Raw genomic sequence first — 24,017 nt, 5'->3', positions numbered from 1 at the left:
ATGACTGTTGTGTTATGTATATATATATATATATATTATAAAAGCATAAAATGATTGTAATTGATTTTTTAATGTGATAATTATTTTGATCGTTCGTCCATGAGTGAAGCCGTGCCCACAATTTTATGGCAAATTCATGTATTGCAAATACGAATCTATATCGATATCGGTTTCAAATCAATTGATAATTTTTTAGGGGAATTCATTTTTAATTATTTTATTTTTTACCTTCGATAATAAAATAGATTGTTCTTCTGCCGACAGTCGCAGCTTATATTTATATCCTCGCTAAAAATATAGTTAACTAAATAATTATTATTATGGGAGTGTGATGAAACGTGAAGAAATATTAAAGGCACAAGTAATTTTCATGACTTCGTAAATTTATAACTGATATATTTTCCAATGATGAATAATTACAAAATTTGCTAATTAATCCCCCTCTCACTCAAGTACAATCGTCTACAAACATCAGTGATAGGTACATCCGAGACGGGTGGAATGCCTCCAGAAATGTTCTCACTCAGAGCAAGTGAGTACTGATCCTTTATTGTTCTGATGTCATTGATGTCTGGGGTTATCAGCATGTTGATTCCTGGATAAATTATGAAGGCGAATATTGCTATTGCAGTGAGTGCCCAGATGGGAATGGCCACTGCCCAGTATTTCACAGGCCAATATGTGAGGCCCAGTTTCTCGTGAAGTAAATTCTCAGGGACAACTGCCCAGACGAGGTAGAGAAAGAACAACATGTTCGAGCCGATGTACAGGGCATAGCCGTAGACAGACCTAGGTCTGTAGGGGGCTGGAGTGTGTTCAGACATCTTTGGCGAATCCCGCACAATCAATTAGTGTGTAAATTATTAATTAGTGTCGAGATGGTTTTGTCAATTTACAGATATCCTTTGTCAGTCGTAGTGACTGTAAAGAGCCTCGGGAGGTCCAAATTCCATCAATGTTTGAGTTACCAGGGTCAGATTGTCGAAGAAAGACGTTAGAGCTACTCTGACTTTTCGTGCCTCTTCCCCAGTAAATTGTCTGGAAAATATTATGATGGTTCTGAACATCGAGACTGATAACTGAGGTCAGGTTTGAGGAAGAAGAGACTGCCTTTAAATTTTTTAAAATAAATTATCTACTTAAAGTTATCGATATTTAGATCAGCCAAAGTACATTAAGGTTCTTGTACTGTTAATGTTCTTTCATGTAACTCAAACAAACTGTCGGAATAAAATAATTCCACTCAATACACTCACACATTTAAAACGTTGCCATCAATATCCAGCACCCTTCGAACTCCACTCCTTCTCGGCTCACTGTCAACATTTAACACTTCGTAAACAACTTCCGCATCTCTGGGAGTTGGGAACGGCACTGAAATACTCCTGTGTCGCAGTTAAGGTTATGAATCAAGTGGCCAAGAAAATTGATCAGAGTTTGTCGATTTTTTCGAAAGGATACACATCTATATTCTGCATTGCCAGTGTTATTGCCTATTTTATTGTTTTATGTGCTGGGAAATTGTTGCTTTCAGGGCTTTCAGTACCAGGACGTAAACAAGAGTCACACATGTGTCTGCATGTGTTGATACGGGTGAACAGTACTGTAGTAAGGGTCGCCAAAGGGTCAAAAATACGGCAGAAAATACATTAAGTGAGGAAAACCACCGAATTTTTTTATATTTTTTAATTGGATTTGATGTGGTAACCTCAAAAATACAAAAATTGGCAACAATTTGAATAATAAAGACTGGGAAATTTCTGCCGTTAGTATTGACGGTATTGACGTCCCATTGGCTACTCCAATATAAACATAAATACGAGAGTTCATAACCTATTTTCTACTTGAATTTGAGTGATTTACCTGCTGCAGTCAAGAAGTTTTTTCATACACTTACCTGAAATAATTCAGCAAGCAAAATGGCAAGTAAAAAATCGGGTACAATCATTCCAAAGGATCAGGAGCAAAAGGACACTGATGGAAGGACTCAGATTAAAGTGGCTGATCGCCCAACGTTTATTCTAAAGACCAGGGAGAGTGAAAGTAGAGCTGTTTCACCCAGTCAGAAGAATGGATCCAGGTAAACATTATATTCTACTCTTTCATTGTTTTTTCACGATGTAATCCCTGCTTATTACTAATGTGTTTTTATTTGTTTAGTAAAAAAGAAGGGGAAACAGTGCAGCCCAGTATCGCTAAAGCTCCAGAACGTGAGTTTTTCTTCATTAATTTACCACCTTAATTGGTATGTTGTTCATTACCATTTGAGATTGTGGTACAATGCGAAATCATGCATTATGCATTAGCGCCATTCATTAATTAATATAGTAATATATATTATAATCATGTTATTAATTCGTTCACACAGTATTATTTGGTAGAAAACAGGTTTAAATATTTTTGGAATTCCTTCTGCAGCCAAAATATTACTGCATCCGTCCCAAGAAATGACAGGCTGCATGAAACTCATTGACGAAAATATGCAGCTGTGTGAGGGCGCCCTTGATTACCTCCAAGATCAACAGGATTTTCTTGTTGTGGGAGTGGCAGGTGGTCAAGGAGTTGGAAAATCAACGATTATGTCTCTTCTGACGTCTAATTATGGGTCAGATTATTGAGCTATTGAATTATTATCCAGAATCTATTTGAACGATGTCAATAATTGGTTTTTCCTTCAGATCTGACATCTTTCCAGCTCAAAGCCAGTCTCACCACGAGAGTGGCTCTAACTGCACTACTGGAATAGACTTTTATGTGACTAAAAATCGGGTCATTTACTTGGACACTCAGCCCATCCTCTCCTGCGCTGTCATGGATGCAACTGCCTCTTCTTTCGAGCAGAAAAAAAATTCTTCTGATTTCGGAAACACTGAGTATAACCTCGAACTCCAGTCCCTTCAGTTTATGACGTTTTTGTATTCGGTTTGTCACGTCATCATTTTTGTGCAGGATTGGTTCGTGGATCCGAATTTAGTGAGGTAAGTCCTTTGCGGCTCATGTGGCTCCTATATACAATGTCTGTACTTTTATGATAAAAAAATTTTTTTTTTGAAAAAATTGAAGAGAATTTTCGGAATAGATTTCTGCAGACTGCGGAGATGCTGAAGCTGCCGATGACATCGAAATTAGAGCATGACTACGTTGGATATTACCCACCTATTGTATTTCTTCATAATAAGGCTCAGCTGCACGATTTTCAACCTAAAACCATTGAAATAATGAAGGTAGTGAAGTTTGAGTTTTTTTAAAGATGAGGAAAAGATTTCTCCAGTTTTTCGATTTTTTAATGAAAGTCTTTGATAGGATTGTTAAAAATTAATAGTTTTTTTGGTTCCAGGATTTTTATAATAAAGCTTTCTCGAGCTCTGGACTTCATATTCACAACGGAGTAGACATGAACCTTTCTACCATCGAAGGACAGTTGAATCTTTTCCTGATTCCGTCCATTACATCTGGAGGTATTTAATAAGAACAATTTTTAGAATTAAAAGGGCGATGCAGTCAAGACTAGTTAGTTAATGTCAGGAGAAAAAAAAACTTTCTTAAAAAATTGCTCCAATGAAGGGTAATTTAATAATAAGAAAATTAAATGATCTTAGAAAACCCGACGTTCCATGAGAGCTACAAGGATTTGATAAAAAGACTGAGATCCAAAATCCATGGAGTAACCCGTTATCCCCTGATGCCATCAGCATTAAGCGAGAAGAATTGGTAAATAAACGATCATGAGAACTTGAAATAATATTAATCATGTTTATTGACACTTTGTTCCACTTGCTAATGTATAAATCAATTCCCTTGTCAGGTATCACTATGTATCAAAAGTTATTGAAGGGCTGAAGAAGAGCCACTTGTCCCTAGAGTACGCAAGATTAATGCCTTAGGTCTTCCTGGCGAGTCAGCAGAGGCAAAGGGAAAAAACAGGTACATTTGTAATTGTACAGACCTCGTATTGTTAAAAATCTAAACTACAATTTACTGAAATTCAACCAAAGTTGAATGTTTTGTTCACGTATTCGTGGTCATCACTCAAATGTGGAAAAGAAAATTATCGCGGTCGTTGCAACTGTGAAATTATTCCAGGAACATTCTTGAAAATTAAACCTCCTCCTTCAATTGCTAAAGCTTTCTTTGTTAAATTCTTTTGATTTCATCTTTAAGTCTAAAGATTTTTATTGATGGAAAACGAAAAATGTTTGTGTGACAAAGGGGAAATGGGATAAAATCATCTGAACTTATTTTTTCTAATTGAAAAAATCCCTAAAAAATTATATTTTAAAAAGGAACAAACAAAAAATTGAGAAAAAAATCAGGACCATCTTTTTAACCCCCAAATCATAGAAAAAAAACTCACATAGACTTCTAAAAGTATGAGATGCAGCCATTTAAATTTGATTGACCTCGAAAACCATTTTAAAAATCAAGTAATCTTCAAAAAGCTACTTGACATTGTTGCCAAAAACATTTTCAAACTCAGCAGTCACAATAGCCGTCGATCAGTCTTTTTTCCACCCAAAAAGGTTTCTCAGTAAACATAAATAGTCAGTAATGAGTCGTCAGTCATGACGTGCCTTCAGAAGTCACGACGAGTTCCTCTCAATTCTACGAGTAATCCTCCTGCTCGCTGTCAGCTTGCTGCATTGACGCCATTTGAGCAACTGCCTGCAATTGCTGCCACTGTTGTTGCTCAGCAACTGCCTGCTCCTCCCTGGCCTTGGCGAACAACTCCTGCTGTTGCCTGAGCAACTCCTCCTCAGGTATTCCAAGATTCTCGAGACGAGTGCTCTGTCGTCTTCGTTTAGCTGCAACAGCCTTGCAGTCCCGCAGGACAATTTCAGCCTCAGCACTGTAGTCACCGAAGCCCAATTTTTCCAATGCCTGGAGCACGTGCTCGGCATTAATTGTCTTTTTCTGCTGCTGATTGCATATTTCGTTTGCTTCAGATGATATCAAGTGAATGAATTCGGTGCAGCAGTTGAGAATCAACTCGCGAGACTCGTTGGCCACTCGCACGTGGGGAAGAATTTCCTTTATCATCTTGTTGATGGAGGCACGGGGAAGGGTCAGCTCATCATCCTCAGTTGGGGATATCGCAGCCGAGGCCATTGTTTACCTGATATGAATTTAGACAATTTTCTTCAGGGGAGAATCTTAATGAAAAAACGACACCATCTTGTTTTTTTTGGTTATTATAAATCGTCAGTAAGTTGTTAGTGTTCGAATATATATAATTTTATTGTCAATTTCAGCTGATTCATTCATTTATTCTATTTACTGTGTTTTGGCTAACAAAATGACATCCTAAGTTGTTAACAGAATAATAATAATAATAATAATAGCTATATAACAGAGATTTACAACTACAAAAATCTTCAACCCATGATCCATTAACCCTGATTCTCGTGTTGTTTTTACGACAATGAACTTTTCAAATTATTTAGTAAAAGAAAGAAATTCTTTTTAAAATGTTTTTTTCAGTATTCATAACCTAAAATTAAATGATTCCCATTTTTTTAAATAATCGATATGACTCATGCGAGACTAGTCCTTGATAAGAGTAAAAAAGTCGTAAAAACCAACGATATCGGTATATTTTAAGATATTATATGTTAACTTAACAATTAGTGAACGATTTACGGTATAGATAATAAACAATTATTTACCGTTGAAGTGACAATCACAAGCAGGTTAGGTATACGTGGAATTTTCACTGAATAGCACTAAACTTTCCTCGTGGCATTCATCAACTAGTGGTACCAGCACTCAACTGTCATGATTGTTCGGACCTTTGTGATAACTTTGGTTTTTTATGAACGAAAAGAAAGCTAAATACACATTTTGGACCAGATTGTCTCTAATAGTGTTTTCGTTAGACTGAAATTGACGGAAAGGAGTTGCACGAGTTCCTTATTGGCTTATAAGAGTCACTGGAGGGAATCGCAAAGCTTCATCCGCCTTCTGGTGGCCAACAGACTCAATTCCAAAATCATTGGCGTCCATTTTCGTGAGGCTGTGACCCATGTGCAAAGAGTTTGACATATTTATTCATTATTTGAGGATATAGGCCTGGTGATTGAAACTTCAGAGTTGTTCTAACACCAGGTTGGTGGTTTTTACACACTTTTGTAAGATTTTTTTGAAGGATTTCTGGTGAACGTTCCATGCAATGCAAGAATTTAACATGAGTTAAACACTACAGACATTTGGGCACGTGAAACTTGCAGTCAATTCAGACATTTTTAGATGTTTTCAAAGTATGGAAAATTGACTGAATTTCATTGAGGATTTGTTCAGATTTTGTTGCTATATTTTTCCCATAAAAACATATAAATCAGTTTGTGGCAGTCCGTTTCAAGACGGTTCTAACCTAGAAATATTTTAGCTTATTGAGTTCAGCAGTGTTCGCCACGTAAAATTCTTTCGTGCTCCTTCCAGAAATGCCGGCACCATACGAAGTGAAGTCCTCCTGGGCCGACGAGGTCGAGGAAGAAAGTGGGAGTCTGCCTGCTCCTACCGAGGTCTACGAGAACGGTTTCAAGGTCCTCACAGAGTACAAGTACAACGATGACAACAAGAAAGTCAAGGTTGTCCGCACCTACAAGATCGAGAAGCGAATAGTTTCGAAGACAATCGCAGTGAGAAAAAATTGGGCCAAATTTGGAGACTCATCGGACGACAGGCCGGGTCCCAATCCCGCTACAACAATTGGCGCTGAGGACGTCTTCATGCAGTTCATCTCCAGCAAGGAGGAGGAGAACAAAGTGGAAGACGAGTCCCTGGAGAAGCTCAAGAGCATGGGCGACAAGGGAATCGTCAAGTGTCGTAATTGCAATGGCGACCATTGGACATCAAAGTGTCCTTACAAGGACACAGTTCTGGCTGGTGGAAAAGTACCCGATGACAAAAAACCACCGACACGTCCTGGAGCACCTGAGCCTGCACCACAGCCTGGTGGGGAAAATCAAAAGGGCAAATACGTGCCACCGAGCATGAGGGATGGGGGCAACAGGCGTGGTGACTCCATGCAAATGCAGAGACGTGACGATACCACTGCCATTCGCATATCCAATTTGTCAGAGAGCACCAACGAGGCGGATCTTGAGGAGCTGGTGAAACCCTTTGGTTATGTTCTCAAGCAGTATCTTGCCAAGGACAGGAATACCAACCTCTGCAAAGGATTTGCCTACGTTCACTTCAAGTACAGGGAGGAGGCTGCCAAGGCTATCAACCATCTCAATGGATATGGGTATGATCATCTCATTCTCAGTGTCGATTGGTCGAAACCACCTGCACAGCAGAACTAACGAGGATATGTTCTCTCGGGGATCGGTGGAGAAAGGTTTGCGCACGTCTGTATCGAGGCATCAAGGGGTCATTGCGTGGATTAAAATTCTTGATAATTGATTCGACGAAATTACGATAGCCCCTTCGCCGTGCGGAGATGTCGTTCGGAAAAATTACCCAACAGAAAAATAAACAGTGCTTCTGAATAGAATCATTAGTTTTTTTAATTGGGGAGAAGAGATAGTTTTTAATCATGAAATTGTGTATTTCACGCTGAAGGTCAATAAAAATATTCCATTTCATTAAGTACAGCTTTTGGAATTATGTTTGTGGGGATGAAAATTGAGTTGGATGAGGATTCGTCACAAAGAAAATTCAACGAGACATGAGAGAGATGATTTTCCACATCTTTCATGTGTAATTACATTGATGAAATTAACGGATTACCTGTTCTTCATAAAATAGAGGCTTTATTTTTTGTATTTTTTTTTATTAAAAAAATCACTCAACAACAGCGAAGCAAAGTACATACAGCATGATTTTTTCACTACAATTATTTCAGGATACGCTCTTTCATTAATAAATAGACGAACTATGTATACCAAAAATCCTTAACATTAGGCTCTATTTCTATGGCGGACACAGGTGCGATATACCCATGCTCTAAGTGCAGGGAATAACTCCGAAACATCAATGCTCAACAAACTTCCAATTTTCAATAACTGTTTGATACGGTTCATCTTTTGTCACAGTAATTGGACTTAATTATGCAAATTCAATTTTATATTTCGTTTCTATTACTAAGTTGCATGATTAAAAAATGTCATTTGTTGGTTTCTCTGTAACCCCTCGACTGTTATCACTCAAACCCCCAAAATGCATTAAAACTGCCAATTTTTGTTGTTCACTGTCATAATTTGTCGTTAGGGGACTTATTGTCGAATCAGAAATCGTATTTATATACAAAATCCTTAACAACATTTCTCACAATTATATTAGGCCCTAAAGTAGAGACAAAAAATAAAACATCAAGGTTAGGTTAGGTTTCTTCATACTCGTTATTTGGCAAAGGGGAATATTTCTGGGACTGATATGACAAGGGGTAACTCCAGCAGATCACTTATGTTGATCTGAAATTCAGAACATAACTTATGGACTCTGAAATATTTTTAAAAATATGCAAAATTGTCTTTAAAATACATTTTTCAAAATCTCATGACAAATCAATTTCAATTGTGAAGCTTTGGAGAGTATGAACATCACAAGAACAGGGTAGAACCACTTTATTACCTCAAAAACGTAAATGAAAGAGTTACCACACAGCACATTTATTCTCTGGGTTCATTTTGGAGCCCACAGGGCATTTGAAGTCTTCGGAAAATTCTGGCATGTTGGAGAGTGGTCCCAAAATACGGAATTCCCCAGGGCTATGGAATCCAGTGGTGATACGGAGTTTGAGGGCTTCAGGGCGATATACAGAGCACCAGGTGTTGGCTGCACTTATCCAGAACATTTGTCTAGGAGAGTAGGGGAGGCCGGGGAGCATTGGCTCTTCACCATTGCGTGCTGACCAGTCGTTGTAGGCCAAGTAAGCTTCCTTGATCCCTCCATTGTCAGCAATGTTCTCTCCTTGAGTATTTATTCCATTCAGATTCAATCCAACCTCTTCTACCGAGTAATTTCCATATTGATCGATAATACATTGCGCCTTAGCGAGGTATTTTTCTTTGGTGGATGGCGCCCACCAGTCGACGAGGTTTCCCTCTTTATCGAATTGTCGTCCTTGATCGTCGAATCCGTGGGTTATTTCGTGACCGATGACAAAACCAATGGCACCGTAGTTCATGTACCTTGGACGATCGTTACTGAAGAAAGCATCCTGGAGAATGCCAGCTGGGAACTCTGAAAATTTTTCGAGTAAATGTTGCATTACCTTATTTTTGACCTAAATGACATAATCTTAAATTGGTCAACAGGTTCTTATAAAAAAATCTCCTTAACCTACAATGATCCTGTTCCCACTCATCTTGAAATAAATTACTTACGTATACTGTTCTCAATCGAAGAATAGAAAGCATTAACAATCGCAGGTCTTCCATGTGTCACCCAGTCACTCTTATTAACCGGTTTCCTCAACTTGCTGAACGAGTACTCAGCCCCAAACAGCGTCAGATTAAGAATGCCCTGTAGGTAGTTCTCATCAGTAAGTTCCAAATCCTGGTAAAACTCCTCCAGTTTTCGATCATCAAGAAGCTCGTCAGGATAAGCAATATGGCTGGTCATGGAAGCAGCTTTTTCCAGAGCACTTTTCCTTGTTTCCTTGTCCATCCAGTCGACCTTCTTCAGAATCTGGTTGAACTGCTTCCTGATGTCGTTCACCATCTCGATGGCATTCTTCTTGGCGTCCTCGTTGAAGTACTTCCTGACATACTGAGCCCCAACGCTTATGGAAAGGCTCCCTGAGACAATATCAACGCACTCCTTCCAGCGGGACTCCCTTTCAGTTCTTCCACTGAGAGCAGTAGAGTACTGGAGCTGTCGTTTTCTTATTTGGTCGTTGGAGTAACTGACGGAAGCTGCTGCTGCCCTCCACATAACGTAGTTGGCTTGGATTCGCTTGGGGGTCTCTCTCAGGAGCTTTTCGAGGCTCGAGATGAAGCTGGGGACGTTGACAATTGCCACTTCATTCTCGTCAACTCGAATCGCGGGTGGAAGAAGCCGATTGAAGTAGTCCTTCCAAGGGATGCTGGGGTACGCCTGGGAAAGCTGGGCAATTGTCATTGGATTGTAGAGAAGTGTGGCATTACGTCGTTTCTCGTTTGGCAGGGAAATATTGGCCAATTTAATCTCAAACTTCAGAGACTGGAGCAGCTGCTTCTCAGCAATATCTCGTTTTGCACCCAGAATTACTGCAATGTCCACCATGTAATTGTAGTACGCCTTCACTATCTTCTCATCCAACCCTTTGGACAAGTACTCGCGTGACAGTCCCAACGACGCCTGATCTAAATCAATCACTCGTTTTGTGCTGTTCTTCAGGTCCACCCCCACGCTGAAGTCGAGGAAGTAATCGACTGAGTAACCCAGGTCCTTGAATTTGTACACCGATTGAATCCAGTCGAAACCCTCCTCATTCCACTGGTCTCCGTCCAGAACCGGCCATCCCCCCAGCTTCTGGAGGATGTTCAGCAGAGGCTTCAGACCCTGAGCTTCGATTGCAGCTGAAAATCGTTGCAGTTATGGTAATTTTCGTCGAGTGGTGATGGCGTCTGCCTCCAGGAAAGTTTTTAAAAATAGCTTATTTACCCCTGGAAGCCCTCGAGAATACTGGAGGCAAACTACATACCCTAAGGATTTCCCAGTACTTTTATCTATTAGAATACCACAGAACATGTTTTTCACTCACTCTTATTCATGCAGGATTTATACAAATTCTTAGCAAGCTTGAATGGCTTCGGTTCCATGGGAGCACTCGGCTCCTCAATACTGATCCTCAACTGCTCCTGGACTTTATCACTGATGACACTAAACGTATTGACACTGACTTTGTCGTCTGGAATCAATGAATTCTTTAAGAATCCACCGCAAGCGAATTTGTAGAAGTCATCGCAGGGCTCGACGTTTCTGTCCATGTTCTTCAAGACCTTTGACGCTGGACAGTTAAATAGGAAAATTATTTAAATAGGGCAATTTAATCAATTAATTAATTAAGTGACTCACCGGCATGAACACAAGCTGGGGTCGTGCAGGTTGCATCTGGTCCTCTGATAACAGTCGGCGCTGATTTTTCCATTTTTCCGACTGGCGCCTCCACTGCGAATGGTAGCATCTCGGTTTTAGCAGGAACTATTCTCGAGCGTTTACGAAATCGTGTGCACGTGCAGAAAAAGCGTAATGATGTTACATTTATGAATAATGGTGACATGAGGATGTAGACGATCATGCAGAACTCCATATTTTCGTAGGACAGTCGAGGTTGGAGTTTCATTTTTTATTTATTTTTCTGGGCCTTTGTGTGTTCATTGTGGAACCGGTTTGATTATCGACAAATGAAGGCGAATGGTGGAAAGAAATATGAGGGATTAACATTTACGAATGATAAAAAACAAAGACACGAGAAAAACTAGTTCCACTGCCCCGGAAAAATCGGCGAAATTTACTGGTGCAGATGGAATTTTTTGGTGCCAGAACCAGAACTTTTCTCATGATTCAATTACGATTGGGAATCGAAATCTAGTCCTGATACAAAATATTCGTGATTTCTGCTGCATCTGTTGTATGCATTTAGCTCTGAAAATTGCCCCGTAATTCACTGAGAAAAAAAAACTATAATGTCAGACATTTAAACTCGTGGGAAAATCCCGGAAGGCCGTTAAAAATGTAGAATGAACCAGGTGAGATGATGCAAAAGGTCAATTTAGTTATGACATTCGAATGAAATATTATTTATCAGCATGAATAATTATTTTTGCTATGCGGACAAAATTTTGCCAATTTTTTCCTGGTAATTCGCGGGCCTCGCTGGGTGTTACCGATCTGTGAGGTGAATTGCAGCGAATGGCAGATGCAATATTGCTGGTAAAATGCCATGGAAAAGGTTGCTCACCTGCTGCGTTATTGTTAACATCGCACGAGTTGGAATTCGCAACGATAACGCCAATGGCTATTGCCATAGCGATACATAAAAGAATACCAGACACTGCTACAACCGTTAGCCCACGCTCCATTGCCGATCTGCGCTTCCACCATGTTGGGTTTCTGAAAATTACCAATGATTGTTAATTAATTCTAAAATTTATTAATTAGTAATCGAAAGTTTCGTCCATTCAATTTACCACAAAAGAAAATGGTCTAACTTAAGTAATTCATCCTGAAATTACTATTTTTTAAAGATTTTTGTCTTAAAAATAAATTATTTCGCGTACGTGAGAGGAGAGTTATTAATTAACATTATTCACAAATATAACAGCAATTATACTTCTGTAGCTCGTACTTTATTTACTGTTATACAACAAAGCTCCCGTCTGGAAGTTATAAAAAAATCACACACCTTGAGAAATAATTGTCCAGCTGCATAATTATTTTTCGCTGTGAATAAGCCACAAATTTTTAATTGCTAAGCACGAACATTTATTTATCCATTCATTATTTAAAATTTATTTCAACGAATTGAGGTACGCCCTGTTTGCATGTTGAGAATAGATAAATCGGTTGGCAATTCAATTTTACAACGCGGAAGCTGAGTAATAATTTTTTAAAACAATTACTTAAGTAAATGAAGAAATACATATTTGTTTAAAATATATTGCAACGCTTTGAGAAAATGGGATTTCAGGTAATTCGACTATCGGTTTTTGTTTTAACTATTTCTACTCGTTCATTTCGAGTTGAGTAACTGTTTTAACCATGACGATGTGGAGTCCCTCAACCGCATAATTTTTTTTCTATTCTCGATAATTATAAATTACATACGTGAATTACAAAACCCCAGGGGATAATAAATCGGCCTTGCGCCCAGAAACGCGAATTGATTTTTCAAGTCTCACGTTTTACGAGCTCAACTGGTGGTGATAGTACTGTCTGTTATCGTTTCTCGTAAAATTTTAAGTGGAGATTAATTTTATTTGACAGTGCAAATTGAATTTCTACACTTGAACCTTCTCTGAAGAGGATGAAAAATGATCTGAAGGATAGGGCATGTGGGTTGTGAATATTTTAGAATTTTCCCATCACGAAACCAAAAAAAGTTCTATTGTATTATGAACAGGGATTTACTAAATAATATCAAACGATTTAGTTATAAACTTGCATTATTTATTAACACACACAGAAGGTATATCTTTCTCTTATGGTGTCTCTAGAGCAACTAACCCTTAGTGACCAGAGTTTTCACATTCTGGACCTGGACCCATTCCACAAAAGGCCCTTGTTCACTCATTTCATTCTTTTCCTTCTCTGGTTCTGTTTATTAAAACTATTCTAAACATTCCACTAGTGTTCTGGGAAAAACTATAAAATACTGACATGGACTAAACACAGTTATGGACAGACCATTAATTTTTGTCCACACATACCATGTACTCTCAATAAGTTCTGTCGATTAAATTTTTTTTTCTGTTTTTTTCTACATTTTAAAATCTAATTCAACACTTTTACGACTTATGCGTAAAATGAAAGGCCTGAGAACTTCTTTGTAACTCCTGAAGTGAAATCAATTTCACTTTTCCTTAAAAAACACTCCTCAGAGCCGAATGAATGATGAAAATTATTTTGTAGACAACAATCGATGAGAAAAAACATCACAATGGTTTCTACCACAAAAGTCCTAGAGATTAATCGAGTGAGTTGCAATGCAAGTACTTGTTACGGTTCATAATCATTAACCCCGTACTCTACATTTATATTTTCTCATTCCCGTGACGATTGGAAAAATAAAAAATGTGTTTCATGCGAAAAATACGAGATGAGTCTAATGATTCTATTCGTAAACAAGAATTATTGAGTTATGGTTATGGCCTCGACCAGCAATTCGATCACTTCCCCTTCAGATATTCTATCAAACCACGGCCTCATCGACAAGATTCAATCCTGGCTTCACCGAGCCACGAAATTTCGAGATTAGAATCACTTTCTAATGCCTCGCATCGTTCACCATTACAATTTTCATACCAAAAATTGCGACAGGCAAGTGGAGCAAATGGAGGAGAGTGGCGAACATGACGGTGAATAAAATATCGAGAGATCGAGGTAAATTGTCGGATTCGCAGATATTTATCTAGATAAATGCTCCGGACAAATTAGGGAACAGGATTATGACGTTTTAAAGTTTACATTTCAAACTATTTGTCAAAAATTAATTTACAGTTTCACTGAATTTCTTGGTACGATTTGTATTTTTTTTTATTTTTGTGTTTCCACTCGAAATGGGAAAACATCTTTATGGGTGAAAATTCTAAGAAGTTGGGGTTTGATGGGTTTGCTCTGTTATCTTGGGCATAAACAGAGGTGCAGGAGTGGGACCACTGTGAGTCATCAGGTTCAAGGTGTTGTGGCAGTTTCGTCTTGCAAGTGACTTCCTCTAAGAAAACGACCAGAGCTGTTGTGCCTTTCGAGCGTATTAAATAAAAGAGAATAATATTATAATATTCAAATGTTTAGAATTATTATAACTGTCCCATTTATAATGTCGTAAAAATACTACGATAATCCCTTCATTAAACCGATTGTATTATTGGATGCAATTCCGTATTGTAGTGAGCACGGACACATAGTTAGAAGGTAATTAACGAATTTTGAGATGAATCTAATCTCAATCATTTGGGAATAGTTTAGGAAAGTTTAGGAATACATTCGCATAGTTTAGGAACTAATAGTTTATTTATAATTAATGACTCTTTTATTGGCGTATAGTTAGCAGGTGGAGCAGATGATAAGTTCGAATCTTAATCGGATTTGCATAGATCGATGTAACATAATTTGGGAAGTCTAAAAAATATTAATTCAGAGTTTAGGAATTAACTGTTATTATTTAATTAATGGTTTTCTAATTGTGACTGGGGGGCAGGCTGCGCATGCGCATACGCCCTTGTGGCCGAGGGTATACAGGGTCCCCTTTAGCCTCCTGCTGGTGGTGCACCGGCATGTTTTGGGGGTAATTTTGAACCGAAAAGTCCTTTTCCACTTTTCGCTCGGACGCACCCCTATCGAGATATTGGGGTGAAAAGCACGGCCAATGGGGCGCGAGAGAGAGGGGGAAAGATATTTCTCTCTCACTCATTGGCAATTTTAAAACAATCCTTTGGAGGGGGGGGAGGTGATTAGATTAGATAATTAATGTTTAAAATTGTCGAAATAGATGTCGAAATTCCCAGGGGATGGCTCGCGATTTTCGCGGAATCCGGAGCAATAAACGTGTTTTCTTGATTATCAAGTAAACAAATGGATTTACGGCCTTTTGTCACAAGACATTTTTTGCAGAGAATCAAATTTTCTACAACAAATGTCTTCTGGTGGCATCCCGTAAATCCATTAGTTTATTTAATAATTGGATTTAAAATTTATACATTTAAACATATACATTTTCGCGATTTTTACATAAGATAGTCGTTTTCTGGGTTTCGGGGGGGGGGGTGATGATTAGACCCCCCCCCCAAGGATTCTCTTGAAATTGTCAATGAGTGAGAGAGAAATATCTTTCCCCCTCTCTCTCGCGCCCCATTGGCCGTGCTTTTCACCCCAATGTCTCGATAGGGGTGCGTCCGAGCGAAAAGTGGAAAAGGACTTTTCGGTTCAAAATTACCCCCAAAACATGCCGGTGCACCACCAGCAGGAGGCTAAATTGGACCCTGTATACCCTCGGCCACAAGGGCGTATGCGCATGCGCAGCCTGCCCCCCAGTCACAATTAGAAAACCATTAATTAAATAATAACAGTTAATTCCTAAACTCTGAATTAATGTTTTTTAGACTTCCTAAATTATGTTACATCGATCTATGCAAATCCGATTAAGATTCGAACTTATCATCTGCTCCACCTGCTAACTATACGCCAATAAAAGAGTCATTAATTATAAATAAACTATTAGTTCCTAAACTATGCGAATGTATTCCTAAACTTTCCTAAACTATTCCCAAATGATTGAGATTAGATTCATCTCAAAATTCGTTAATTACCTTCTAACTATGTGTCCGTGTAGTGAGCACTCCAATCAGCTGAGTCATTAGTTGAGCATCCCCATTTGCCCTTTCATTCATCCATTTTTCATTTCATTGAACTCTTTCGAAATGTCAAAGTCCTTTGCAAAAATTATTGTTTTCCGGAAGGAAATTGCGCGGTTAATCTCACCGAGGCAAATGGAGTTTCGTGGTCAATTATCACTGATTGATATGAATAATCTGATGATTATCGACAAAAATTCATTAAAACATTTTAAAATCCCGACTTCATGAGATCTCATTTAATTTAGTTTCTGTTTCTATTTTTTCAATTAAATCAATTTTAATTTTATTTATACATTTTTTTTACTTCAGCTGATAGTCAAAGGTGACTTATCTCATTCTGCTACTTCACTACTGATTTGTGCTTCTGCATTATCTTCCTTTATCTTTCCGTTATTGTTATTGTTACATAATAACAATTCAACAATAATCCATGGACAAAGATCAGTTCAGGTAATTGTCAATGTGTCATTGAATCCTTCCTCAATAATTTCGGTAGTGATCGTTTCTGTTACGTTGTAAACTTCAGTTGAAGACGCTCTCAGACTTACAAGTGGGCGGTTGTAGATCCGCTAACAAGCACAACTCATTTCCGGAAATTTAAGGAGAACTCTCAATCATAAAATTGACTCATACGACGTAATGAGCATTCCCTTTACGAAGTTTACGCAATTCTCACTTCCCCAATCTGACATTTCCATCATTTTGTGGAATTGATCTGTCAAATTAGTCATTTGATTTTTCTTCTGATCAAGTGATTACTTTTTTCATCAACTTGTGGATCTTTATGGAAAGTTAGTTGTCATGCCATCACAGGTATTTTATTCTTTTCCAGTTAGCGAAAATCCAATTATCGAATTGTGTCGCATTAACGTGGATTAGCCAGTCTCGAGGCTAAACAGATTATTTCAATGATTTTGTTGGAAAATTTCCGACAATTTTGCACAGAATTTCAGCAATTTTGCATAATTGAATTCTCCACCAGTGATAAGGTACTTTTCGCGGTTAAACATTATTTTTGCGGGAAAAATCTACGACTGCAACATCGAGAGTTCTTTCCCTCGTCAATGAGGGAGGAAACAAAGTGAAAAAAAATTGCAAAAATTAATTTCCAAAAGCGGAAATTAATATTTTTTAACATTTCCCGCAGAAAATGATAAAATTCTATTTTCGCCATTAACTGATCAATGAAAAAACACGCACCCAAATGTTATTTCATTGAGGATAAATCGATTGCGTTCAGCGGCTGACGCGTCAGCTGACTCGTCAGGAAATTACAAAAGCCAATCATTTTTACATATCCCACGTTCTCGAACTATATTGCATGCGTGTAAACGTAACGTGGGATGAAAAAGAATGTCCCATTGAGAGAGCCCTAAGTCAATTGTACCCCAATTAAATCCCCAATTTTTTCGATAAAAAATTAAATGACCAATTTTTACTGAAAAATCCTAGTTAACGCGCGGAAAATTCATCAGATCTTGTTTTCAACTCCATAAACCGTTTTTTTTTTTATTCTTCCGAAAGTGGGACACCTCTCCGATGCCTCACAATTTCAATGACGAACCAAAGAGATGCCGATTGCGAGATAAACAACCCCATTGGGGTTCAATCGATGTCAGTGACCGTCTCAAGGTAAAAAAAACGAAGAAAAAAAAAATGAATAAAAACTACGGATTCCTTAATAGCCGGGGTACGCATGCGAGGCCACGAAATACGACGGGATACTTTTTAGAGAACAACACGACGTAGTTAAAAATCATCGGCTCCATCACGCGCATCATGAAAAAAATATAACTATACGTCTTTTATATTTTTCGACTGAGAGTTTTTGGTACGCGCTGGACAAGGAGGAGGAGACCGTTATTTACATAATCGTCGAGTAACGGTAATGAAATCCCCCGATGAGGATTGGACTGGGAGGATTACAGTCGTGGCCATAAATTTTCTGATTATGAGAATGACAAAGGGAATCAACATTTGTCAAAGGAAAAAAAATATTCCGTTGAAATTCATTGAAAATAAATTATTCTGGAATTATTCCGTCCCGTCTTATTAGTTATTGACGATCTACAGTGGATAGTATCAATTATATAAATTTTAAATAATTGTTCTTACATTGTCTGCCACTTTTTAATTAAATATTATCATTACAAACAAATATATTGATGTTCCTGAGGAGCAGAATGAGAGGAAATATCGATAAATGAGACGATCAATATATTGATCAATATATTTACCTATAGGTAAATAATTAAATAAATATTCGAAGGGGAAACTGCATCAGGTGGACCCACACCCCTACCTTGTTATGTTTAAATAATAAAATTATAGTTATAGTAAAATGAATTGATAGACTCACGTTGTTTCAGTCACAATGGCGCGTGAAACAGATTGATAAACACCTCGATCGCAATCGTTGGCGACTTCCCTCATAGATACAAATCTTATTCATTCCCTTCCGGCGCACGCGCTCCGCCAGCACTTCCGACGGCTCTTTCTCATGAATTTCCGATCGATCGAGTTTATGATGAAGAAAAATAGTGTTACCGAGAGTGAAGCGAAGAGAGCTGGCTTGAAAGAGGGTAAATACAATTTTTTACAACCCGAGGAAGTACCACTATGGATTTGTCTTATCGGAGGTGAAACAGTGGCGGTGCAATCCTCGACGAGCTGTGCACTTGGAGTGCCGATAAATCGACAAGCACGATATCGAGAATTATCGGGTAAGTGCTCACAGGCTTCTGCACACGTGCGAAGTACAATGGGGAGCGGGGAAAATTGTAAGTCACTGCAATTTCTATGATCAGGGGGAAAATAAGCGATTGCTTCCGGTGCTTTTGGAAATATCTCACCAAGTATTGCATTCTCAGAAAAATTTTTTATTGTTTATTTCATGTAGCTTTTCCAGGAGAAAGATCAATGAAAAATTGATCCTGAGGACTGCAACATTATTTTCCGGAGTAAAGCACTGATTTTTTAATTTTAAAATTGATTAACAACCGGTATTTCCTTAAAAAATTGAGTATGGATGAATTTGGAAAATTAAAAATCAGTTTTTTGACGAATTAACCAACAATAAATATTGCGAAAACATCTCCGACCACGGCAGACTTTAATTCGCAACTATTTGTGGTCATTTGATTACGAAATATCGGACTGTGGTCGTCAGGAATGCGTGAAAAATAACACACGAGAGGTGTGTGCGTCAAATCAATAAATAAATAAACTAATCACATGCATTCTTTCACGCAAAAAGTCTCCCACTGCCTCACGCATTCTGTTTTGCAATAAATTCCATTAGTCAGAAGATATGCGAAAGACGATCCAACAAAGAATTTTTTCCACGTAAAAACTGACTCTCTTATTTAGCATTGACCGAAGTATGAATTGATTAATTATATCGCTCGTAAAGAAAAATTTCTGTAAAATTTTTCTTCGAAAAAATGACGCACCGATTTTCTACGCAGTCTCACGTTCCGTAATTTTTCATGAATATTTTCTCCGCGTGTCACAAACCTCCGAAGTAAAAAAAAAAAACTTTCACCGGACGCTCCACCCGACAATTTCACGCACATACATTTTGCGAAAAATCCTCCGACACTCGCGAGTGAGAGACAGTCAAGAGTTCAAAGACCGTTGGGGTTGACAAACGATTAGGGAGAAACTCGTTGTTTCTCTCCCTGTATTTTTTTCCTTCGTCGGGTTTTGTTAGGGAGCGCTTCCTTGAGAGCGTCGAGATCAACATTCTGCAATGTAAATTACCGCAGCGCGGAGAGATCACTGTTATTGCTCCTCGCAGGAAATAAATTCCCTGGTCCTTCCGGTTTCTCATAAAAATTGTTAATTAATTATTATTCTGATCTGTTCTCGGGATTCGATTGAAAGGGGGAAGTGTCCAAATGTTTTTTTTTTCTTTGATGATTTATTTCGGCGCATCTGCATCTACGTAATTATCAACTATTTATAGATAAAATGGATACAATGAGGAAAGAAAAATGAATATGTAAAAGGAAATGCATGAATAAATGAATAAGTAGGTGCTGTAAGTGAAATATTGAAAGTAATATTGTGCTCTGCAATTTATATCAATTTTTTCCACGATTTCTAAAATGCAAATGGTGATTTGAGAATAAACTTTAATTCTCAAGGAAATTGTCGGTTTGCGGACTATTTTTTAACCAAAAAAATTCATGAGAAAATTTTAAATATATTATTTTTTATTTTATTATTATTATTATTTATTTCCTTGATGTTACAAAACTTTTCTTCTTTGTTTCACATTCTTAACAACCTGAAAATTATAAATATTTTCCTATCCTGATTTAAGTTATTGAGACTGAAAAATCATGAAAACTGATTTTTTTTAAACGTTTACGCTGCGTTAATTGAGTTGCAAATTTTGGAAAATGACTACGATTTCCATGTTTTTGTTTCCCTATGTGACAACGAAAATTACGTGAATCTCTCACGATTCTACAATTATTTAGCACGCATTTGTGAGTGTAGGAGATCACGGGATAGGAATCGATTAGCAACCTCGTCATAATCGACTCCTCAGGATATCCCGAGGAAGCGTGCCACTGAAGGTCAGCCGCTATTTTACGAGTACATTACACCGTCTGTCGACGCACCGGTGACCAACATTCCTGAATTCGTACCCATTTTCTTCTACGAACGACCTACATCCGCAAAAAGAAAATTTACAGGAAAAATATTCAAATGAGATTTTGAAACGGCACCTCCGGTTGATCAAATTCGTACGTAATATGAATCCTTTAATGCTACATCGTCAAATCATCGATCACAGAATTCAAAAGCACCGAAAATCAGGTCCAAATCCACGAACTCCAACCGCGTAATTTCAACGCTCGCACGTCGCGTCTGAATCTCGCGGAATTCAGGAAAGAAAATACTTGAAAAAATTGCGTTTCTTCCGGAGTCTCGCAAATGTTGTCGGAAATTTTCCGCAAATGGCGCGCAATTTTTCCGGAGTATATCGTAATTTTTGTTTAAATCGCACGTGAAAAACTTACGATTACTTAAGTTCTTCGATTTAGGGAGAAAAAAATTCTTTAAAAATTACGTGACTGTTACGTGACCGTAATCTGACAGTAAAAACAGAATTCAATAAAAATTACGGAAAATTTACAGATTTTTTTAGTGAACGTTTCATATTTTCTCCGGAATATTTTGGACTTTTCCAGAAATTTCACTAAAAAAGTGCGTAACCCTTCCACCGTTCCACTATTCCGTTCCAATGTTCTCACCGAATATTGTTTTAACTGGTATATTACGGAACGGACACGTAATTTTTCAAGAATTGTTCTCCCCAAGTTCGATTTTCACTCGTAATTTTCCCAAATATTTTTCGCCCGTGCTGCGATAAAAAATCCCCCTATAATTTATATATTTATTTATTTATATATTTATTTATTTGACGTAATAATCGCCCTCTAGGTCCCGTAATTAAATTTCACTAAATTACTAACAGAAGAAATTTCCGATCACTTATATTCTCCCTCACTCAAACCTTCCGATTGGATTCCGCAATCGCCAAGCAAACATTAATTTCCCTAATTTTTACATTTATTTATCAGCATCAATCAATCCAACAGCTTTGACTTCCGCAAAATAAATCCCTTCACTTACTTGATAACAGTTTGCTTCATGCTGTTCGTCATTTTTCCAATATGTCCAGCTGTTTATTTACTTGAACGCGCACATAACACTGAGGAGCACCAAATCCAAGTGCAAAACCCCAACGCGTGATAATCGACAACTGTTTCCCCTCAAATTATTGTTAATGTTTTTTTATTCAAATAAATCGGCGGGACAATGCTCGAGTGTCCGGATGGATCGGATTGGAGCGCTAGTGCCGGACTGAACGAGCGCGCGCATTTCTCCACTGTATTTAACCCATTGCGGCATGGAGCGCACGAGGTGTGTCGGTGAGGGAGAAGTGGGAGGAGAGGCTGAGTATTGGTGGCTCATATGAGAAGCACGGTGAAGCACACACACGACAGTAAAAAGCCGAAAAGTGGGATTCCCTGACGTACGGTAATGGACAGGCTAGACCAAATAAAATTATTAGTCTAAAATAGCGAAGATTTCTCGCGGATTTTTTTTCTTTGCGAAAAACTAATGGCGAAGGACACAATACAGATGTATTTTAATTTTTTTTTTAATGAGATTTTTTAATTAACAATTAATGTGATAAAAATAAATGTAAATGTATTTATGGAATATCACTGATTTTTGAAGAAAAATGTAAAAAATATTTGTCATTTTATCAGATTTTGTTAATTCTTTTAATTTCTTCAGGGATTAGCACAAATAATAGAATTAATTAGGAGAGCATTAATAACATATATATTCATAATATGTATGCAACATATTTTTCAAGATTAAAAATAATTTTTCGTAAGAGCCTTCGATTTTCACCGGATTTTCGAAAAATTTCTAACAGCCAGTTCACTAATTATTGTCTGAGTGCGATTAGACTGATGTTGAGGTGTCGTAAAATCATTGAAATGGCAAATGTCTCGGTATTTTTGGGTCGTGTTGAGCCAAAAGGTCGAGTGCGTGAGTATTTTTTGGGATATTTGAATAATTAAGTTGTGGACACTGAAGGTGAACTGTATACATACGTCAGGCAAACCAGAACGCAACACAAAATTAGAGACTCGTGATTCTCGAAAATAAAAACTGATAAACATGACTTCAGATTTCTATTTTCTCCCAACGATTGAATAATAAAATATGTGGAATAATGTCGACAAGTATAACGAATATAAATAAAATATGATGAATCATCTGGATTGAAGACTGATAAAGTCTGCTTTCACCTGATTTTCTTCCTGATTTCCTTGATTTTTTTATAGCAAAAAGGTGAAAGATCAGGAAAAGACAAAAAATTTTCTTATAAAAAATATTCGTGGGATTAATTAAAAAATCAGGTGGTTTTACTGTACGTCACAGGTATTTTCCAGGTACTGGACAACTGAACCTTTTTTACTAGACACCATTCGCCTAAATTCCGCCTAAATGTAGAATTTTAATAATTTTTAAAATAAAAATAAACACAGCTTGAATAATTTTATTTCTTCCAAATGCACCATCTCTCTGGGTAGATCTGGAGAGAATATCCATAGAATTAGACGAATGCACTCTTTTTAACAGACATTTTCAAGCACCTGTCCAGCCACAATAATTAACGAATGAATATTAATGCCCTCATTACGTCTGCAACTGTTTAGTTGCTGCAGTCTTGACTGTAAATGGAAATTAATCCTTGGAATTGGCTACCCGTGTTCCTCATTGCTGCATTTACAAATTATTTTCTTATCACAAGTAATATTCGGGTCAGTTACTCCTCTATGCATCGCCGAGTCTAACTGATGTATTAATTAAATATAATCAAGCAAAACGCGGTATCCACCGATTATTCTCGACAGGCCTGACTTTTACCCAATCGAGCGTAATTCCAAATACACAATCAGAGGTATTATTGGGGTATGGGTAAAAGTATATAAATAAATGTACCAACACAATGAATTACTTTAACTTGAACTCTTTTTATTGACACGAGGAAGACACGACTGACCTTGAGGACCGTTGTCCAGAGACAATTCTTACTATTCGAAAAACCTTTACCAAGGGAAAAAACAAAAGAATGTTTATGACTCCAGAGGACAGAGTTTCCCTTGAATTCCACACGTGGTAAGGATGACAACGCTCTCAAGTTCAGAGCACAACGGATCATAAATTAGTCCTTTTCTGGAGACTTTTCCAAGGACACCATAAACCTTGTCGACTGATTTTTGAAGATAAGCCGAAGAGTTGTGTTCAAATTTTCCAACAGGTATTTTTAATTCTATTCCCTATGTGTCAAAAAATTCTTATAAATTAGCATATGTCATTTGACGCCCCCAAAAAATTTTGGGCCCGTAAACTAAACATTCTTAACAAAAATCTTCAGGAACTTGGTAATTATCAAGTCATAATTATTGCCTT

General features: G+C 37.7%; 6 protein-coding genes and 1 long non-coding RNA gene across 11 annotated transcripts; 3 read left to right on the top strand and 4 right to left on the bottom strand.

Moving 5' to 3' along the window:
- Positions 1-379: 379 nt before the first annotated feature.
- Positions 380-824, bottom strand: LOC135168494 (phosphatidylinositol N-acetylglucosaminyltransferase subunit P). Its single transcript, XM_064132748.1, has one exon. It carries the CDS (start codon positions 822-824, stop codon positions 429-431), a length of 396 nt encoding a protein of 131 aa, XP_063988818.1. The 3' UTR covers positions 380-428.
- A 70-nt stretch (positions 825-894) lies between these two features.
- Positions 895-1,601, bottom strand: Tcs6 (Threonyl-carbamoyl synthesis 6). The gene is made up of 3 exons (XM_064132747.1): positions 1,462-1,601; positions 1,257-1,385; positions 895-1,038 (listed from the first exon to the last, which is right to left on the bottom strand). Exons 1-3 carry the CDS (start codon positions 1,476-1,478, stop codon positions 909-911), a joined length of 276 nt encoding a protein of 91 aa, XP_063988817.1. The 5' UTR covers positions 1,479-1,601; the 3' UTR covers positions 895-908.
- Positions 1,602-1,919: 318 nt separating this feature from the next.
- LOC135168486 (nonsense-mediated mRNA decay factor SMG9) lies at positions 1,920-5,353 on the top strand. Of its 2 annotated transcripts, none has more exons than XM_064132738.1 (8): positions 1,920-2,080; positions 2,161-2,210; positions 2,419-2,605; positions 2,679-2,978; positions 3,080-3,224; positions 3,338-3,458; positions 3,600-3,711; positions 3,806-5,353. In XM_064132738.1, the coding sequence occupies exons 1-8, from the start codon at positions 1,920-1,922 to the stop codon at positions 3,882-3,884; spliced, it is 1,155 nt and encodes a 384-aa protein (XP_063988808.1). In that variant the 3' UTR covers positions 3,885-5,353. The 2 variants fall into 2 exon arrangements, with proteins under 2 accessions (XP_063988808.1, XP_063988807.1); XM_064132737.1 differs by having other exon boundaries at positions 2,389-2,605.
- Positions 3,740-5,106, bottom strand: LOC135168491 (protein Dr1). Its single transcript, XM_064132743.1, has one exon. The coding sequence runs from the start codon at positions 5,104-5,106 to the stop codon at positions 4,603-4,605; it is 504 nt and encodes a 167-aa protein (XP_063988813.1). The 3' UTR covers positions 3,740-4,602.
- A 597-nt stretch (positions 5,354-5,950) lies between the features above and the next one.
- LOC135168488 (eukaryotic translation initiation factor 3 subunit G) lies at positions 5,951-7,590 on the top strand. The gene is made up of 2 exons (XM_064132740.1): positions 5,951-6,102; positions 6,436-7,590. The coding sequence occupies exon 2, from the start codon at positions 6,438-6,440 to the stop codon at positions 7,302-7,304; it is 867 nt and encodes a 288-aa protein (XP_063988810.1). The 5' UTR covers positions 5,951-6,102; positions 6,436-6,437; the 3' UTR covers positions 7,305-7,590.
- A 163-nt stretch (positions 7,591-7,753) lies between these two features.
- Positions 7,754-21,903, bottom strand: LOC135168482 (neprilysin-2). Of its 4 annotated transcripts, none has more exons than XM_064132721.1 (6): positions 21,654-21,903; positions 11,891-12,042; positions 11,005-11,130; positions 10,691-10,936; positions 9,330-10,505; positions 7,754-9,186 (listed from the first exon to the last, which is right to left on the bottom strand). In XM_064132721.1, the coding sequence occupies exons 1-6, from the start codon at positions 21,683-21,685 to the stop codon at positions 8,597-8,599; spliced, it is 2,322 nt and encodes a 773-aa protein (XP_063988791.1). In that variant the 5' UTR covers positions 21,686-21,903; the 3' UTR covers positions 7,754-8,596. The 4 variants fall into 4 exon arrangements, with proteins under 4 accessions (XP_063988791.1, XP_063988789.1, XP_063988790.1 ...); XM_064132719.1 differs by lacking the exon at positions 21,654-21,903 and adding an exon at positions 18,364-18,505; XM_064132720.1 differs by lacking the exon at positions 21,654-21,903 and adding an exon at positions 18,364-18,505 and having other exon boundaries at positions 11,005-11,097.
- Positions 13,716-20,230, top strand: LOC135168496 (uncharacterized). The gene is made up of 5 exons (XR_010300047.1): positions 13,716-14,562; positions 16,314-16,454; positions 17,529-17,636; positions 17,690-18,784; positions 18,913-20,230. It is a non-coding gene; the product is annotated as an uncharacterized LOC135168496 (long non-coding RNA).
- Positions 21,904-24,017: the final 2,114 nt, after the last annotated feature.

Source organism: Diachasmimorpha longicaudata, chromosome 13, assembly GCF_034640455.1.
Source record: "Diachasmimorpha longicaudata isolate KC_UGA_2023 chromosome 13, iyDiaLong2, whole genome shotgun sequence".
Lineage (NCBI taxonomy): Eukaryota > Metazoa > Arthropoda > Insecta > Hymenoptera > Braconidae > Diachasmimorpha > Diachasmimorpha longicaudata.
The sequence above is the reverse complement of the archived record's forward strand: the minus strand, read 5'-3'. Positions and strand labels throughout refer to the sequence as shown.